General features: G+C 52.2%; 1 protein-coding gene across 1 annotated transcript in view; it reads left to right on the top strand.

Moving 5' to 3' along the window:
- Positions 1-13,867, top strand: part of BCL11B (BCL11 transcription factor B) — a 97,693-nt gene extending 83,826 nt beyond the window's left edge. Inside the window, 1 exon segment of the mRNA XM_053889782.1 lies at positions 6,673-13,867. Coding sequence (XP_053745757.1) covers positions 6,673-8,735 — 2,063 coding nt within the window. The 3' untranslated portion in view covers positions 8,736-13,867.
- The last annotated feature ends 2,799 nt before the right edge of the window (positions 13,868-16,666 follow it).

Raw genomic sequence — 16,666 nt, 5'->3', positions numbered from 1 at the left:
CGCTTTACGTGGTGATGAGGGTCGAGAGGATTCCGAGGCCTGGAGGGAGAGCGCAGGGATGGAGCGGCCGTGTCTGCCACGGGCACTGGCGGAGGGCGTGGGCTCCGCTAACCGAGCCAGCCGAGGCTGGCTGAGCACCCGGGAGATCGTACAGGATAGTGTATGGCTTTTATCACCACTACCAGGACCAAGAAAGTGCATCTGTTCCCCCATCAGCGTGACTTCACAGAGTTACCGCGGTGCCAGCCCAAAGCAGCACATCTCCACTTTTGAGTTAGCACACGGGCTGGAATGAAAGGTCAGGTAACCAAGGCATAGCCTCCCCATTACCATGTCCAAGTGCCTGGGCCAGGGCCGGGGTCTGTACATTCTCTCTCTTGACCAGGCTTTTATCAGTCAGCACGTAGCTCAAGAGCACGCCGTGGGGCTGACCGCCTTCTTTCTTCCAGCCCTCCGTGTCCTCATCTGTGACACGGTGCCTGGGACACCATGTCCTTAGTTGGGGGTTGTTTGGAGCCTCGGCTGAGGTCCCGTTCTAGTCAGCTGCGGCAGGCTCGTGTAAGGATTTAATGGCGGTTAAGTTACTGCTGCCATTATGCCCGTAGCCGTACCTTCCTGCTCCAAGAGGCTGAGGTTTGACAGAGCACGTTCAGAACGAGCAGGGGTGGTTGTAGATTTTGTAGATGGCCATGCTCAGAAATAATACAGACCGGGGGCGCCTGGGTGGCGCAGTCGGTTAAGCGTCCGACTTCAGCCAGGTCACGATCTCGCGGTCCGTGAGTTCGAGCCCCGCGTCAGGCTCTGGGCTGATGGCTCGGAGCCTGGAGCCTGTTTCCGATTCTGTGTCTCCCTCTCTCTCTGCCCCTCCCCCGTTCATGCTCTGTCTCTCTCTGTCCCAAAAATAAAAAAAAAAAATTAAAAAAAAAAAATAATAATACAGACGGCAAAACCCACGAAAACCGCTGGGGTGGCCAGCTGACATTTTCTCTCTGGGATCATGAAAGGGGAGACCGACCGTATTTAAACTAAGAAGGGGTCTGCACATTGGAGGGAAAATAGTGATGATAATTATTATCATTTTGGAACTGTGGGGACGGTATTGTTAGCAGTCACAGACACTGGAGGAGGACTGGGTGATTGGCTGCTGACCCAAGTGCACCCTGATGTCCAGAGACGGGAAGGGCCTGCTGTAGGAAGACCCTGAGATCCAGCATCCTGCCCCTGCATCTGGGTCCTGGGTCCTGTTGCCTTCCCCCCACCCCCGCCTCCCGCCATGGGCTTATTTGCTTTGTGAAACGTCTCCCTCCAGGGGCAAGGCCTGCGGTGGCCCTGAGTGGGTTCCATAAGATGATCGGTACCCTTCCCTGAAGGGACACGCAGCGTGGCAGGTGAACCTCTTTTTTGGGCATTTTCATTGTAAAACAGGCCCTGACAAGCGTACAAAGAACCATCCATCCCTCGGTGGTACCGCGTGCTGGAGAGACGGCCGGGACCGAGCCTGGGGTCTGAAACCCTGAGGACGGGCACGGCCCTCTCCCTGCTGGCTGTGGGACTCTCCCTGTTTCTCGGAGCTTCCGTTTCCTCACGTGCTGGCAGGATGCAGCCCTCGCCTGGCCTTCCTCGGAGGCCATGTGAGTAACGATGAAATGCGCTAATGCACACAAAAATGCCAAACCAGCTGTAAGGCACTTTGCAAACTGTGGAGGGCTGTGTGAAGCCAAGACCCAAGTCTGACCTCTGCGGCCGGGTGCCCGGATTCTAATTTTGCTGCCGGCTTTGGAGAACATGGCCCTGCTCGAGCTGGGAGTTCAGGTACCCTTGCTGTCGCCCTCTGAGCGGCAGTGACCCACTGCGGCTTCCACAGGTCCGAGTGCCCTTCCAGGTGGTATCAGCTGGCCTTTAGAGGGACCTGTTAAACTAGCACGCTCAGTTATGGCCTTTTCGTTGAATAATCAATTAAAGATGTGGTTTTTTAAAAAAAAATTTTTTTTATGTTTGTTTTTTTTTTTTGAGAGACAGAGTGAGACAAAGTGAGAGTGGGGGGAGGGACAGAGAGAGAGGGAGACAGCAGAATCCGAAGCAGGCTCCAGGCTCCGACCTGTCAGCACAGAGCCCGACCTGGGGCTCACACCCACAGGCTGTGAGATCATGACCTGAGCAGAAGTCAGACGCTCAACCGACTGAGCCACCCCGGCGCTTTTTTTATTGAACATCCCCGATACCTTTATTGGTGTTATTAGAGTAACCGGCATACCAAGGAGGAACAATTATTTAAATGCTCATTAAAAACGAAACAAAACAAAACAAAACAAAACCCCTCCTGGCAGAGGGAGACTCTCATTTCATCTGCAAGAGTCCAGTTGCCTGTCGGTTCCCAAGAGGCACAATGAAAAATGATGTTTCCTCGACGTTTGCAAGTTCTCACTTCCCCGGAACCTCTAATGCATTAGGCAGGCCGCGTTACAATTCCTCCCAGGTTTCATTACTGCCAGACTTACACAGAAAGGCATCGTTGAAACGTGGATGCACCTGCCAGGTATGAGGATGAACCCTAAACACCAAAACCTACAAACTCCTGCACAGTGGTGCACGATTTATGGTGTGTGTCCACATACAGGGTCCCATTGGATACCTCCAGCTCTCTTTGGAGGCAGGCGTATTATTCCCACTCTACTGATGAGGAAACCGAGGCTCAAGGAGGTTGTGATTTGATCGACTTCACTGAGCTGGAAATGTCAAGGCAGAGGTGTGAACCCGTGCCGCCGTCCAGGCTCGTGGGAAGGGAGGGTCTCGAACTTGAGAAAGACATAAGGACTGCCTTTAGAGCCGTTAAAGCGAAGAAGCTCCAGTCTGGGTTTCTGCCAACTGAGGAGTAAAAATGTCTGAGGAAGGAAGCAAGCAAGCAAGGACAGACACGGGCCCTGGCTTCTGAGTTGCCAAGCCTGATTTAGTGATGCAAGTACAGCTGACATTTCTAGGTCTCTAGGCCGGGTCTGACGTCAGTTCAGAATAATCTAGGCATCCACCTGTCACTCGGAACCTCAGCAGCCCCAGCAGCAGCGTGGTGGGAAGTGGGTCCTGTCTGGGCTGCTGGCAAAGTCATCACCTCACGGAGCCTCCGGCTCACCTCTGGGCAGGTGGCCCTGAGCTTGAGGAGGGAGGGGATCATCACCTCTGGTCCCGGGGAGGGGAGGGGAGGGGAGGGGGCCGGCCCTCTGGACAAGGGTCTTCCCTTGCGTCTAAAAAATGAGCTGTCCGTGACTGGTAGGCCGCGAGTGTGAAATATTTAGCGAGTTTTCGAATAGAAAAATGTTCCGAGTGGCTCTTCAAAGACTTCTGACACTGTTCACTTGTGAAAAGCGAGCAGCCCCTAGTGCTCAAGGCTACTTCGAGGCAAGAGAGAACCGTGAACTGGTAATGTGGAAACGAACATTTTATTAAAAAAGAAAAAAAAGGTTGGGGAGAGTGGAAAGGGACTCGTCTAGGGAGGGCCTCTGAGGGCTGTGAGATTTTTAGAAAAGTCAGAAGCTGTCAGATCCCGGGAAGGCCGTCCCTGGCAGTCTTGCCTCCGCGAGAAGGAAAGTCTGGGAACCGAACCACAGCGGTTCATTCAGGGGTGCGGGAAAAGAAAGGGCTTCCTCCGGCGTGAGGAGTGGCCCTGAGATCCGATGTGACAGACGCCTAGCTCTTCCCCACCTGACGGTGGTTTACGGACAGGTGACCCCCTCTTTCAGCCGCTCCAGAATTTTAGCGGGCATCTGTTTTTTTTTTTTTTCCCTTTTCTTTCCTTTTCAGAAGTGGAAACATCTGAGCTCTTTAGAACATGTAGCTACATGCTTCCCAGCAGCTGCCATTTTGAGTTACAAAAATGTTTTCATCGGCCATTTCGGCTGAAGAGCAGTCTTTATTCCTGGCCTGCCAGGGAGTTCTGCGTTTTCTTCTGACATCCCCATCCTGCACCGGCGGTGGAACTTTTAGAAAACGTGTGGCCATCAGAACAAGAAACAGGAAGTGCTCTGGAGTTGAAGCCCAAGGAACGAAGATGATGAACAAAGAGATGGGGGGGGGGGAGGCGGAAGGAGGTGGCCCCACTTAAAAACATGAAGAACAGCTGTGTGCCATAAATCGATTAATTAGAGTTTCCGAAGCCAAGGTGAAGGGTACAGAAACGCTCTTTAATTTGAAGATCTATGACCTTGTGGGATGTGGCACTTCATTTGCGTTATTAGCTCCCGTGTCAGAAAGGGACATTTTATTTATCTTCTTGTTATTTATTACGTATTTATTCTGCCTTGCTCTAGAAAAGGATTTGAGCAGGACTCTAAATATTATGGCTTCTGGCCAGCTCCCTTGTGAGGCAGTGTGAGGCAAAGGGTTCTGTTCTCCCAAGTACATTAACTAATAAGCTAGGACGGGAGATGGCGTCTTCTTTGCCAGCTGAGGGACGTGTGCCGGAAGGGAAGGCCCAGGGCTGGTCCTGCTGAACGGCATCCTGGGAGAAACATGGCGGCCCAGGGCCTTGGGAGGCCCCCTGCCATTTTCCAGGTGGGCAAAAGTCTCCTCAGGGACTCCCAACACGGGGAACCGAATTACCCAGACGTACTGGGCACACCAGAGGGAGAGAATTGCCTCAGCAGATGTACTTGAGCTGGTTTTAAAAGCGAAGTGAAGTTGAAGCTCAGAATTCTTTTTTTTCTTCTCCGTCCTTCCCCCTGCCCGCTGGTGTCCTTGCCGCCACACATGTGTGTACAGACTAGGAGACGAGAGTGGACTGATGATTCTTGGAGGACACCAAACCTGGAACGCACGTCTTGGTTGCCGGTGGGGGGTGCTCTGGCCTAGTTGGTTGTGTGGTCTGGGAGGATCTCCGCCCGGCGCCGTGGGGTGTGCGCACGCTGCCCCCCTGAAGCTGTCTGGCCTACCCTGCGTAGGGCTCAGGCCGTTGGGTCTTCGAGTCGCTTGGTTTTTACAGCTAAGCATGAAGTCCTCCGGAAACATAATTCGAACGAGTCAAAATAAAAAATAAATCTCTGCGTGGGATTTCAGAAGTCCTCAAGTCTTTGGGGGAAAGGTCGAGATGGAGGGGTCTTCTCCACTCTGCACTGCGCTGTGTTCTCACGTCACCTTCCTGACTTGGGGCGTGGACATTCGTCTGCACCTTTGGCTTCTCCGGGGAGTCTGCGGCTACCATGCCTTCTCAGCGTTAAGACCTTCCAGCTACGGGAAAGCTCTTAAAAGGGGTTTTTCAAGATCGCGGCTGTGATGTCTTGTTCTCTTTTCCCTCCCGGCCAGCGAGCGAACCTCGCGGTAGAAAGCAGGGCCCGCCCGCACCTGCGCCTTTATGGGAAGCCCGAGCAGAGGTTCAGACAGAAAAGGCAGCGAGTTTGACCCGCAGGGTGAGGAGGGTGGCCACGAGACAGGTTCTGGCTGAAACATTCAGCCTCCATTTTGTGACGGCCCCGATGATGGACAAAGACAGTAACGTTTTTGGCTCAGTGCCCACAAGTGTCCGCTACGATTTGCTTCCGACGCCACGGGAGCCAGTATGTAACAAATCCACACTTGCCACCATTCATCCTGACCACCCCGTCAGATTTGACATTCCCCCGTGCGGTTAGCATTCTGGCAAAGGACTTCATGGAGGCCAGTGGCCCCCTATCCAGTGCCCTCCCAGCGGCCGGTGGAGGCCGGCTTCCGTGGTTAGGGCCATGGGAGGAATGGGGCGGGGGCCTCCGTGTGTGAGGCCATAGGAGGAAGGGGGGGGGCAGCCGCCACACAGCAGCGATCTTCTTATGCTGAATTCCTTCTGTTCCTTCGTATCCACGTTTAAATTTGATGGTGCTTTCTGCATGTAGTGTGGTGTGTGAAACCCTAGAAGGTCCTACAGCAAAAATCCCAAACGATGCAGAGGGATCAGCCATGTCACTTCAAAACAACGTCTGCCAGGCAGTTGAGTGACTTGTGTGTTTTAGAACCTCCTTGGATCAAGTGTTGACTAACCAGTGGTTCTAAAGGGGGGGGGGGGCATTGAGCTGCGGTTTTGGCCCCCACCAGGGGACACTTGGTAACGCCTAGAGAGTTCTGTGATCCTCATAACCGGGGAAGGGAGTGTGACTGGCTTGTAGGGGGTGGGGGCCAGGGATGCTGCTGAACATTCTACAAGGCACAGGACCCCGTCCCCCCAACACAGTTATCGAGATCCAAATGTCACCAGTGGCCTTGGTGGATAAAACCCTGGTCCCTCACGGTTGTGGTGTCCCTGCTGTTTTATCGTTGACATCAGTCATTCTCACCAACGCGGCCTCATTTGGCTTCTGAGGCAATGGGGATAAGAGCGCCTCTTCTTTAGGGGAAGCAAGCAGAAGCCTAGGAATTTGGGGCTGCTCGCTGAGGTCGTGTGGCCGATCTGGGCTCCGCGGGGGCAGCCTGCCCACAGAGCCAGCTTGCCTCAGCCTTCCAGCCCCGTGGAGTCTTGGCCGGAGCGTCGAACACGTCGCCGGCCTCGGCCTGCTCCGAAGGGGCCCCGAGGCCGCCCTCCAGAGCCCCGCGGATCCGGGACTCGCTTCGCGCCCCTCCCCCCCACCGCGCGCCTTCAGGTCCGTGGCCCCGCGGTGCGCGCGCCCCGTCCGCTTCTCACGCTCTCTCTGCCTTTCTGTCCGTGTGTCTCCCCAGGTAAAGATGAGCCTTCCAGCTACATTTGCACAACATGCAAGCAGCCCTTCAACAGCGCGTGGTTCCTGCTGCAGCACGCGCAGAACACGCACGGCTTCCGCATCTACCTGGAGCCCGGGCCGGCCAGCAGCTCGCTCACGCCGCGGCTCACCATCCCGCCGCCGCTCGGGCCCGAGGCCGTGGCCCAGTCCCCGCTCATGAATTTCCTGGGCGACAGCAACCCCTTCAACCTGCTGCGCATGACGGGCCCCATCCTGCGGGAGCACCCGGGCTTCGGCGAGGGCCGCCTGCCCGGCACGCCGCCGCTCTTCAGCCCGCCGCCGCGCCACCACCTGGACCCGCACCGCCTCAGTGCCGAGGAGATGGGGCTCGTCGCCCAGCACCCCAGTGCCTTTGACCGAGTCATGCGCCTCAACCCCATGGCCATCGACTCGCCCGCCATGGACTTCTCGCGGCGGCTCCGCGAGCTGGCGGGCAACAGCTCCACGCCGCCGCCCGTGTCGCCGGGCCGCGGCAACCCTATGCACCGGCTCCTGAACCCCTTCCAGCCCAGCCCCAAGTCCCCGTTCCTGAGCACGCCGCCGCTGCCGCCCATGCCGCCCGGGGGCACGCCGCCGCCGCAGCCGCCGGCCAAGAGCAAGTCGTGCGAGTTCTGCGGCAAGACGTTCAAGTTCCAGAGCAATCTCATCGTGCACCGGCGCAGCCACACGGGCGAGAAGCCCTACAAGTGCCAGCTGTGCGACCACGCGTGCTCGCAGGCGAGCAAGCTCAAGCGCCACATGAAGACGCACATGCACAAGGCCGGCTCGCTGGCCGGCCGCTCCGACGACGGCCTCTCGGCCGCCAGCTCCCCGGAGCCCGGCACCAGCGAGCTGGCCGGCGAGGGCCTCAAGGCGGCCGACGGCGACTTCCGCCACCACGAGAGCGACCCGTCGCTGGGCCACGAGCCCGAGGAGGAGGACGAGGAGGAGGAGGAGGAGGAGGAGGAGCTGCTGCTGGAGAACGAGAGCCGGCCGGAGTCGAGCTTCAGCATGGACTCGGAGCTGAGCCGCAACCGCGAGAACGGCGGCGGCGGGGTGGCCGGGGTGGCGGGCGCGGGCGGCGTGGGCGGCGCGGCCAAGGCGCTGGCCGACGAGAAGGCGCTGGTGCTGGGCAAGGTCATGGAGAACGTGGGGCTGGGCGCGCTGCCGCAGTACGGCGAGCTGCTGGCCGACAAGCCCAAGCGCGGCGCCTTCCTGAAGCGCGCGCCGGGCGGCGGCGGCGGCGGCGGCGACGCGGGCGACGACGACGACGCGGGCGGCTGCGGCGACGCGGGCCCGGGCGGCGCGGTCAACGGGCGCGGCGGCGGCTTCGCGCCGGGCGCCGAGCCCTTCCCGGGCCTGTTCCCGCGCAAGCCGGCGCCGCTGCCCAGCCCCGGGCTCAACAGCGCCGCCAAGCGCATCAAGGTGGAGAAGGACCTGGAGCTGCCGCCCGCCACGCTCATCCCGTCCGAGAACGTGTACTCGCAGTGGCTCGTGGGCTACGCGGCGTCGCGGCACTTCATGAAGGACCCCTTCCTGGGCTTCACGGACGCGCGCCAGTCGCCCTTCGCCACGTCGTCCGAGCACTCGTCCGAGAACGGCAGCCTGCGCTTCTCCACGCCGCCCGGGGACCTGCTGGACGGCGGGCTGTCGGGCCGCAGCGGCACGGCCAGCGGAGGCAGCACGCCGCACCTGGGCGGCCCGGGCCCCGGGCGGCCGAGCTCCAAGGAGGGCCGCCGCAGCGACACGTGCGAGTACTGCGGCAAGGTGTTCAAGAACTGCAGCAACCTGACGGTGCACCGGCGGAGCCACACCGGCGAGCGGCCTTACAAGTGCGAGCTGTGCAACTACGCGTGCGCGCAGAGCAGCAAGCTCACGCGCCACATGAAGACGCACGGGCAGATCGGCAAGGAGGTGTACCGCTGCGACATCTGCCAGATGCCCTTCAGCGTCTACAGCACCCTGGAGAAACACATGAAAAAGTGGCACGGGGAGCACTTGCTGACTAACGACGTCAAAATCGAGCAGGCCGAGAGGAGCTAAGCGCGCGGGGCCCCGGCGCCCCGCACCTGTACAGTGGAACCGTTGCCAACCGCGAGAATGCTGACCTTGACACTTGCCTCCGCGTCTGCGCCACTTCGGCACCCCCCCTCCTCCACCCCCCCCCCCCGCCCCGGGGCCCCCACCCCCCACCCCCGCGCGTCCCCGGGGGCCCCGGGGGAGGCGGCGCTCCAACCTAACCTGTGTCTACGAAGTCCTACGGAAACCCGAGGGTTGATGGAGGCAGTAAAAATTGTGGAGCCTTTTAACTGTGCAATAATTTCTGTATTTATTGGGTTTTGTAATTTTTTTGGCATGTGCAGGTACTTTTTATTATTATTCTTTGTGTTTAAATTCTTTTAAGAGATTTTGTTGGGTATCCATCCCTTCGTTGTTTTTTTTTTTTTTTTTTTTTTTTTTTTGTTTGTTCGTTTGTTTTTTTAAACCCAGTAGTAGCCTGAGCAATGACTCCCGAGCAGTGTAGAAGGGAAGCTTATCTTTTAAATTATAATTTGGGGGGGAGGGCGCTGCTTTTTTGAAATTTAAGCTAAGCATGTGTAATTTCTTGTGAAGAAGCCAACACTTAAATGACTTTTAAAGTTTACTTTTTTTTAATTCCTTCTTTGGTCCTGAAATAAAAAGTGGCATGCATTTTTTTGTTTTGTTTTGTTTTTTTGTTTTTGTTTTTGTTGGTTTTTTGGGTTTTTTTTTGGGGGGGGGTGGATGTACAGCGGATAACAATCTTTAAAGTCGTAGCACTTTGCTTCAGAGTTGGAATGGAGATGTAGCACTGATGATGTCCTGAGTAACAGAGGCCTTTTCTGCAACCTTTACATGATACAAGGAAACGTTTGAGTGGTGGGGGCCCCCACCCCGAAAACTCCACACTGCCGGAGAAATGCCAGTTTTTGAGAGCTGCGGGCAGGGGGCGGGGGGGATGGCCTGAGAGCATTCTACAGTGGTGTGGCATCAGCAGATACTGTCCTTTTCTTGGGCTGTGGGTGTGCCCTGGGGTGCCGCCTTGGCTCTTTGCTGTAGATTAGGCTACATAAAATGGGCGGAGGGTACCTTTTTTTGGGTAGACGGTGATCTTCAGTGACACAGGAAGAAAGCCACCGTATTCTTTCAGGCTTCTTCTGGCTTGATGGCTTCTCTCTCTCTCTCTCTCTCTCTCTCTCTCTCTGTCTCTATCACCCCCACTACAAAAAGTCCCAAGTCCTATGTTGCTACAAGTGATAATTTATGACCGTGTCTCAAGCAGACAAGTGCCCTGGACGAGGTGAATTGAGAGAAGTTAGTAGTCTCTCATTTAATGCACACTGATGACATTGTACGGACAGGGGGGAAAATCTTGCAAATTTCTGTTCCCTTTTACTGGAAAAGCAGGGAAAGAGTTCCATCCGAAGGTGCCCAGCGCTACTTTCCAATTTTTTTTTTTTTTCTATCCCATTAGGTTGGAAGGTTCTAAACATTGGACTGTTAAGATTAGACATTGGAATTCTGTTGACCCGCACTTTAAAGCTTTTGTTTGCATTTAAATTAAATGGCTTCTAAACAAGAAATTGCAGCATATTCTTCTCTCTGGCCCAGAGGTGGGTTAAACTGTAAGGGACGGCTGAGATCGAGTGTCAGTGTTGCTAAGCATGGCATTCACAATACTGGCACTATAAAGAACAAAATAAAATAATTTATTGGACAGTTTTTCTACTGCCATTCAATTTGACGTGAGTGCCTTGAAAACTGATCTTCCTATTTGAGTCTCTTGAGACAAATGCAAACCTTGTTTTTTTGTTTTTTTGTTTTTTTTTTTTTGGAAACGAAAAGACTTTTTAAGAGTAAAACAAGAAAAGTACATTCTTTAGATACAAACAAAGCCACCTTTACCTTTAATTAGATTAAATTTTAAAAATCCTGGCTGAAGATAGAGGACGTGAAAATGCCATAAGGACCCAATCAAATGAAGAAATAAACCCAGCACAACCGTGGACATCCTTAGCTGAATTATCCTCAACCCCTTTTGTTTTTTGGGACAACGCTGCTTAGATTTGGCGTGGAGGTGATTTACTGCTGAATTAAAACTCAAGTGACAGAAGTTACACGCTGATATCGTTGAATGAAAAACAAAACAAAAACAATTCAGGAACAATGGCTAATTTTTTTTCTAAAGTTAAATTTAGTGCACTCTGTCTTAAAAATACGTTTACAGTATTGGATACATACAAGGGTAAAAAAAAATCGTGTGTATGTGTGTTGGAGCGATCTTTTTTTTTTTTTCAAAGTTTGCTTAATAGGTTATAAAAAAAATGCCACAGTGGCTGCGTGTATATTGTTTTCTTTTGGTGACGGGGTTTTAGTATATATTATATATATTAAAATTTCTTGATTACTGTAAAAGTGGACCAGTATTTGTAATAATTGAGAATGCCTGGGCATTTTACAAAACAAGAAAAAAAAAAAACCCTTTTCTTTTCCTTGAAAATGTTGCAGTAAAACTTAAATGGTGGGTCTATAAATTTGTTCTTGTCACAGTAACTGTAAAGTCGGAGTTTTAGTAAATTCTTTTCTGCCTTGGGTGTTGAATTTTTATTTCAAAAAAAAAATGTATAGAAACTTGTATTTGGGGATTAAAAGGGGATTGCTACACCATGTAGAAAAAGTATGTAGAAAAAAAGTGCTTAATATTGTTATTGCTTTGCAGAGAAAAAAAAAATCACATTTCTGACCTTGACCTTATTTTTCTCTTCCCGCCCCCTCTGGAATGGATATATTGGTTGGTTCATATGATGTAGGCACTTGCTGTATTTTTACTGGAGCTTGTAATTTTTTAACTGTAAGCTTGTCCTTTTAAAGGGATTTAATGTACCTTTTTGTTAGTGAATTTGGAAATAAAAAGAAAAAAAAAACAAAAACAAACAGGCTGCCATAATATATTTTTTTAATTTGGCAGGATAAAATGTTGCAAAAAAAAATTTGTATGTTAAGTCCTATTGTACAGGAGAAAGAGGGTTGTTTGACAACCTTTGAGGAAAAGAAACAAAAGGAAGTCGTCAAATGCTTTGGTTCACAGATCCTTTTAGTTGTATATATTTTTGTCGAAATTGGCCTATACAAAGGACTGTTCGAGCAGGGCTTCTCCCCGAACGCCCCGAACCTTGCATCAAGGCTCCCTGGTGTGGCCACAGCAGACCGGATGGGAAATCCTTTATTCGCGTTGAGTGGGAAAATCGGTTTTCGTAAAGATGTTGGTGACATCTCGCAGGGTCCTCTTGTTCTCTGAGAGGCCATCTGTAAGATGTCAGGGGTCCGAGGAGAGAGCGAGAGCATCTTCCTTCTCTACCGTCCATCGTGGCGGTCACCACCACATCTCCCGCCCGTAAGAGCAGAAAGAAATGCAAACCGAGCTTTCTTTAGTCCTTGGGAAAACCTGAACCAGACAAACGGAAGATGTAACAAGAGCTGGTGAATCAGCTAGGCACAGGTGACGTGAGCTGCTGTTGAGAGAGCAGCACACACTGGATTTCAGGAAGGACTCCCCGTCACAGCCAGGGCCTTTCATGCCGCGGAGAGTGTTGGCCTGTTGTCTTTCTTACCTGCTCTGCTGCTTTTCTCGCTGAAACCTACATTCCGTCAGTTTCCGAGTGCCGAGGGCCTGGGATGAATTCGGTGCCTTTCCATATCTCTCTCTCCTTCCTCTGCGTTTCCTCTCCATCCCTCTCTATCAGCCCGTTGTTTGTCTTCTTCGTCTTTATTTAATTTCTTCTCTTTCTCCCTCCCTGTACCCCCCTTTTTCTTCGTCCTCTTCTTGTTTTTTCTTCTTCCTTCCTTTTCTCTTTCTTTCTTTCTCTCTCTCTTTCTTTCTCTCCCTTTCTTTCTTTCTTTCTTTTTTTTTTTTTTGTAAAGCCAAGTAGCTTTAAGATGAAATAAAGTGGTGGTTTTTTGGATGAGGGAATAATACATTAAAAAAAAAAAAAACCTATATCAGGAAGCCATTTTTTTATTTCAGGAACTGTAAAAACCATTATTTCAGGTTGTGAAAGTATAACCAAGCATCTTTTTGGGCAATTTCTTTACCAAATGCAGAAATCTTTCTTCTGGGAGCTTTTCCGTTCAGTACGCCCCTCCCTCCTTGCCACCTACCTTTGCAAAGTGAACAGAAATGGGGAGGAGGGGAGAGAAAGCTGAGATGTCAGTTTCCTACCTGCCCGACCCGACCTGAAGACCCAGGGGCTGCCCTTCCCTTCGGATGCCCTGTTAAGGTACTTGAGAGCCTCCAAGGTGGTCCTCCTGTCATTGCGAAAGCTAGCCAGCCCTCACCAGCTTACACAAAGTCACCAGAATGCCAGGACTAAGCCATCCTAAAGCACAAAGATTGTGTCTCTGTCGACCGCAGAGAAAAGCGCATTATGCTTCTCTCTCACGTTTAAGAAGCCGACACTGGAGCAGATGACGCAGTGAGAGGGGCCCCGAGCCTGGGTGACCCAGCCGACCTCAGGCCGGGTTCCATACTGCCACAACTTTGTTCAAAGTTGCCCCAAATTGGAACCTGCCACTTGCCATTAGAGGGTCTTTTACGGGGAGAGGGGGAGGCTGAACTACTCTAAAGCAAAATGTCAGAAAGTAAGGAAGCCAGCCTTTCATCCCGGTCCGAAGCGACGTAGCGAAGGTTCGGTTGCACACAGGCAAACCCGTGATTTTGGTGCTCTTTGTATCTCAAACCCTGCAAAGCAAAGTTCCATTGATTTAAGTTGTTTGCATTTGTACTGGCAAGGCAAAATATTTTTATTACCTTTTCTATTACTTATTGTATGAGCTTCTGTTGTTTACTTGGAGGTTCTGTCTTTTACTACAAGTTTGGAACTATTTATTATTGCTTGGTATTTGTGCCCAGTTTAAGAAACGGGCACTTTTTTTTTTTATTATGGATAAAATGTTGAGATGACAGGAGGTCATTTCAATATTGCTTAGTAAAATATTTATTGTTCCTTTAATTCTCTGTACAAGATTTTGGGCCTCTTTTTCCCCTTAATGTCACGATGTTGAGTTCAGCATGTGTCTGCCATTTCATTTGTACGCTTGTTCAAAACCAAGTTTGTTCTGGTTCCAAGTTATAAAAATAAATTGGACATTTAACTTGATCTCCTAGCCTGGTCCTCTTCTGTGTCTTTTAGGGGTGGGTGGGGGGTGGACAGCTCATTTCCAAGGGGGGGACTGAAGGTCTTTCTCCATTTTCCTCTTGACCCAACCCCTTGTGCCCACATCTGGGAAGACAGGAAATAATGGCCCGAGACACCAACAGTTCTCTTTGTTTATCTTGCGGAGCCGCGTGATTTAGATCAGGGGTCCTCAGTCCTCACTGCACATTGGAAGCACCTGGGAGGGTTTGACAGTCCCAGTGCTCGGGCCCCACCCACACCAGCTTCTATCAGGATCTCTGGAGGTGGGATCCAGACGTCACGGTTTTTGAAAGTGATCCGGGTGATTTTCCTATCCGGCCACAGTTGAGAACGAGTGGTTTAGAAGAAAAGGTACTTGTCTGGGAATGGCAAGACTTGGGTCTAGTTTAATTCATTTTTTTTTTTTTTGAAATGTATTGTCACGTTGGTTTCCATACAACACCCAGTGCTCATCCCAAAAGGTGCCCTCCTCAATACCCATCACCCACCCTCCCCTCCCTCCCAACCCCCATCAACTCTCAGTTTGTCCTCAGTTTTTGAGAGTCTCTTATGCTTTGGCTCTCTCCCACTCTAAAAGGTCTCGTTTAATTCAGCTAACATTTTCTGACTCCCCAGTGAGAGCCACTGAGTGTGGCACTGAGAGGTCAGAGTGGGACAGAAGCCCTTCTCAAATGGCTCTGTGCCTTCGGGCAGGTCCCCCGGGTCCCCCATCAGTGAGGCGAGGTTGTCGGACTGGAGAGCATCTCTGACCACCTGTGACTCTTAAGAGAATTACCTTCCCGTCCCATGTGGCAGATGTTAACGGACTTGAGGAAATGTTCTTTGGGGATAATCTCACAGAGCCAGAAGAGGAAACAAGACCTTTCAGAAGGAAAGAGCTTTTAACTTGATGTTTCCTAGTGCCCAGCCTGGAGCAGCCAAGGTGGAGAAGGAAGAAGGCATTCTTCCGGGTCTCAGCCAGTTAGGCACACAGTTCCCTTCCGTCCCCTCCTCGGGAGTGAGCATCTGAGCCCACGGCTCTGGGTGAAAAGGGATCAAAGGTCCCCTGGGTTCTTGTCCGCTCTTCTTATGTTTCCTGCTCTTAAAGACACAAAGAACATTCCACGCGAGTCATTTCGGCAACCTCACTGGGCACCACCGTGAGCCAGGTCCCCACCTAGGCAGCCCGGGGAATCTTGGCAAGGACGCTGCAAAAAAATGAACACACACCATGAAGCCATGCTTTTTGGAAGCTGTGCCCGCAGAGATGGGAGGAGAGACCCGGCCACGCGTTCCTCTGTGTCCCGTTTTCACCCCAAAGAGGTCACCGTTCTCCCGAGGCCATGCCTAAGCACTGGAGGACAAGACGTGGGATTTGAACCGCAGCACCAAAAATGGTAGCCATTCAGGAGAAGACCTGCCCTGCTTTCTAGGGGCTCAAGGAAGAAGAATCCCCAGAGAGGAATTCTCTTCTTTCCCGGGGGCCCTGGGCTCCGAGTCTTTTCCCAGCTGGCTTTAAAATGCAGGTGTCCGAGACTTTGTGTGTTTTCCCACCCAGAAAACCGGGCAAGGGACAGACATGAAAGGCTCACCTGCTGTCTTGTAACCTGTTCCCTCCCTCAGCCCTTCTAAGAAGGCCACGTTTGGGGGTTGCCCGTGGGGGCAAAGGAAAGGCTCTACTTGATTCTCACCGTCGTCCCATAAGTAGCCCTGCCACCCCAGGTCAGTCCTTTCCCTTTTCTGGTCTCAGTTTCTCCACCCGTAAAATGGAGACTTAAGGCGATCTGGAAGGACACCTTTTGCCTTTGAATGGTTGGACCCCGATGACCTCTGTGTGCCCAGAATACCGACATTCGGAGGGCATGTGTATGTCAGAAATGTTCCCCATTCTGATGACACAGGTCAGGGCGAGAGTGAGTTTCCTGGGCTTTTGCTGGTCGCAGTGAGGTGTCCTCAGCCACGCTGCAGGCCACAGATTCTGGACGTTTTCCAAGGAGTTCCTCCTCATACTTGGGGCATCAGAGCAGGCTGCTGAACACCTGAGTCCAGAGCTGTAAGCTCCTCAAAGTTAGAAAACATTGCCTTCTGCCTTGGAGAGAAAACGAGGTGGATAGAACTTCAAAAAATGTTAAATGTGAGGGGCGTCTGGGTGGCTCAGTCGGTTAAGCGTCCGACTCTTGATTTCGGCTCGGGTCATGATCTCACGGACTGAGCCCCGTGTCGGGCTCCACGCTGAGCATGGAATCTGCTTGGGTTTCTCTCTCTCCCTCGCTCTCTCTCAAAATAAATAAATTAACATTAAAAAAAAAAATGTTAACATGTTAAAATATATGACGAAACTTCTGTGACCTCCGAGCCAGGGAGACGAGGATTCTGACCTCGTGTGTCGATGAAGTCTGGGTTACCAGCTGCCTGCATGGCATAGCCTTCAAGCCAATTTTTACTGGATCCTGGTTACAGACCATCTAGGATGCTCTAAAGAAGTTGAAGCTGGTTGAGATCAGGAGTCTATTTCACTCCCCAAGCAAGGCCTGACCTAGATATCAAGTCTGGGCACGGAGGGAGGTCTTGGGCCTGGTCTTTCCTCTTAAGCAACTCCTTGTTCAATGAGACAGATGCACTATGAAACCAGACTGCAGGACGGGGTGGTGTGGGCAGTGAGAAGGGCGCAGGGGGAGGACAGCTGATCAGCTGGGGAGAGGGAGGAGTAGGGAAACTGTGCAGCTCTTTAAAAGATGAGTAAAGATTCACCACGATGATGAGGACAGTGAGGGAGAAAAG

This window comes from Panthera pardus, unplaced genomic scaffold, assembly GCF_024362965.1.
Source record: "Panthera pardus isolate Hobbes unplaced genomic scaffold, ASM2436296v1 HiC_scaffold_24, whole genome shotgun sequence".
NCBI lineage: Eukaryota > Metazoa > Chordata > Mammalia > Carnivora > Felidae > Panthera > Panthera pardus.
This window is presented reverse-complemented; position numbering and strand designations above follow the sequence as displayed.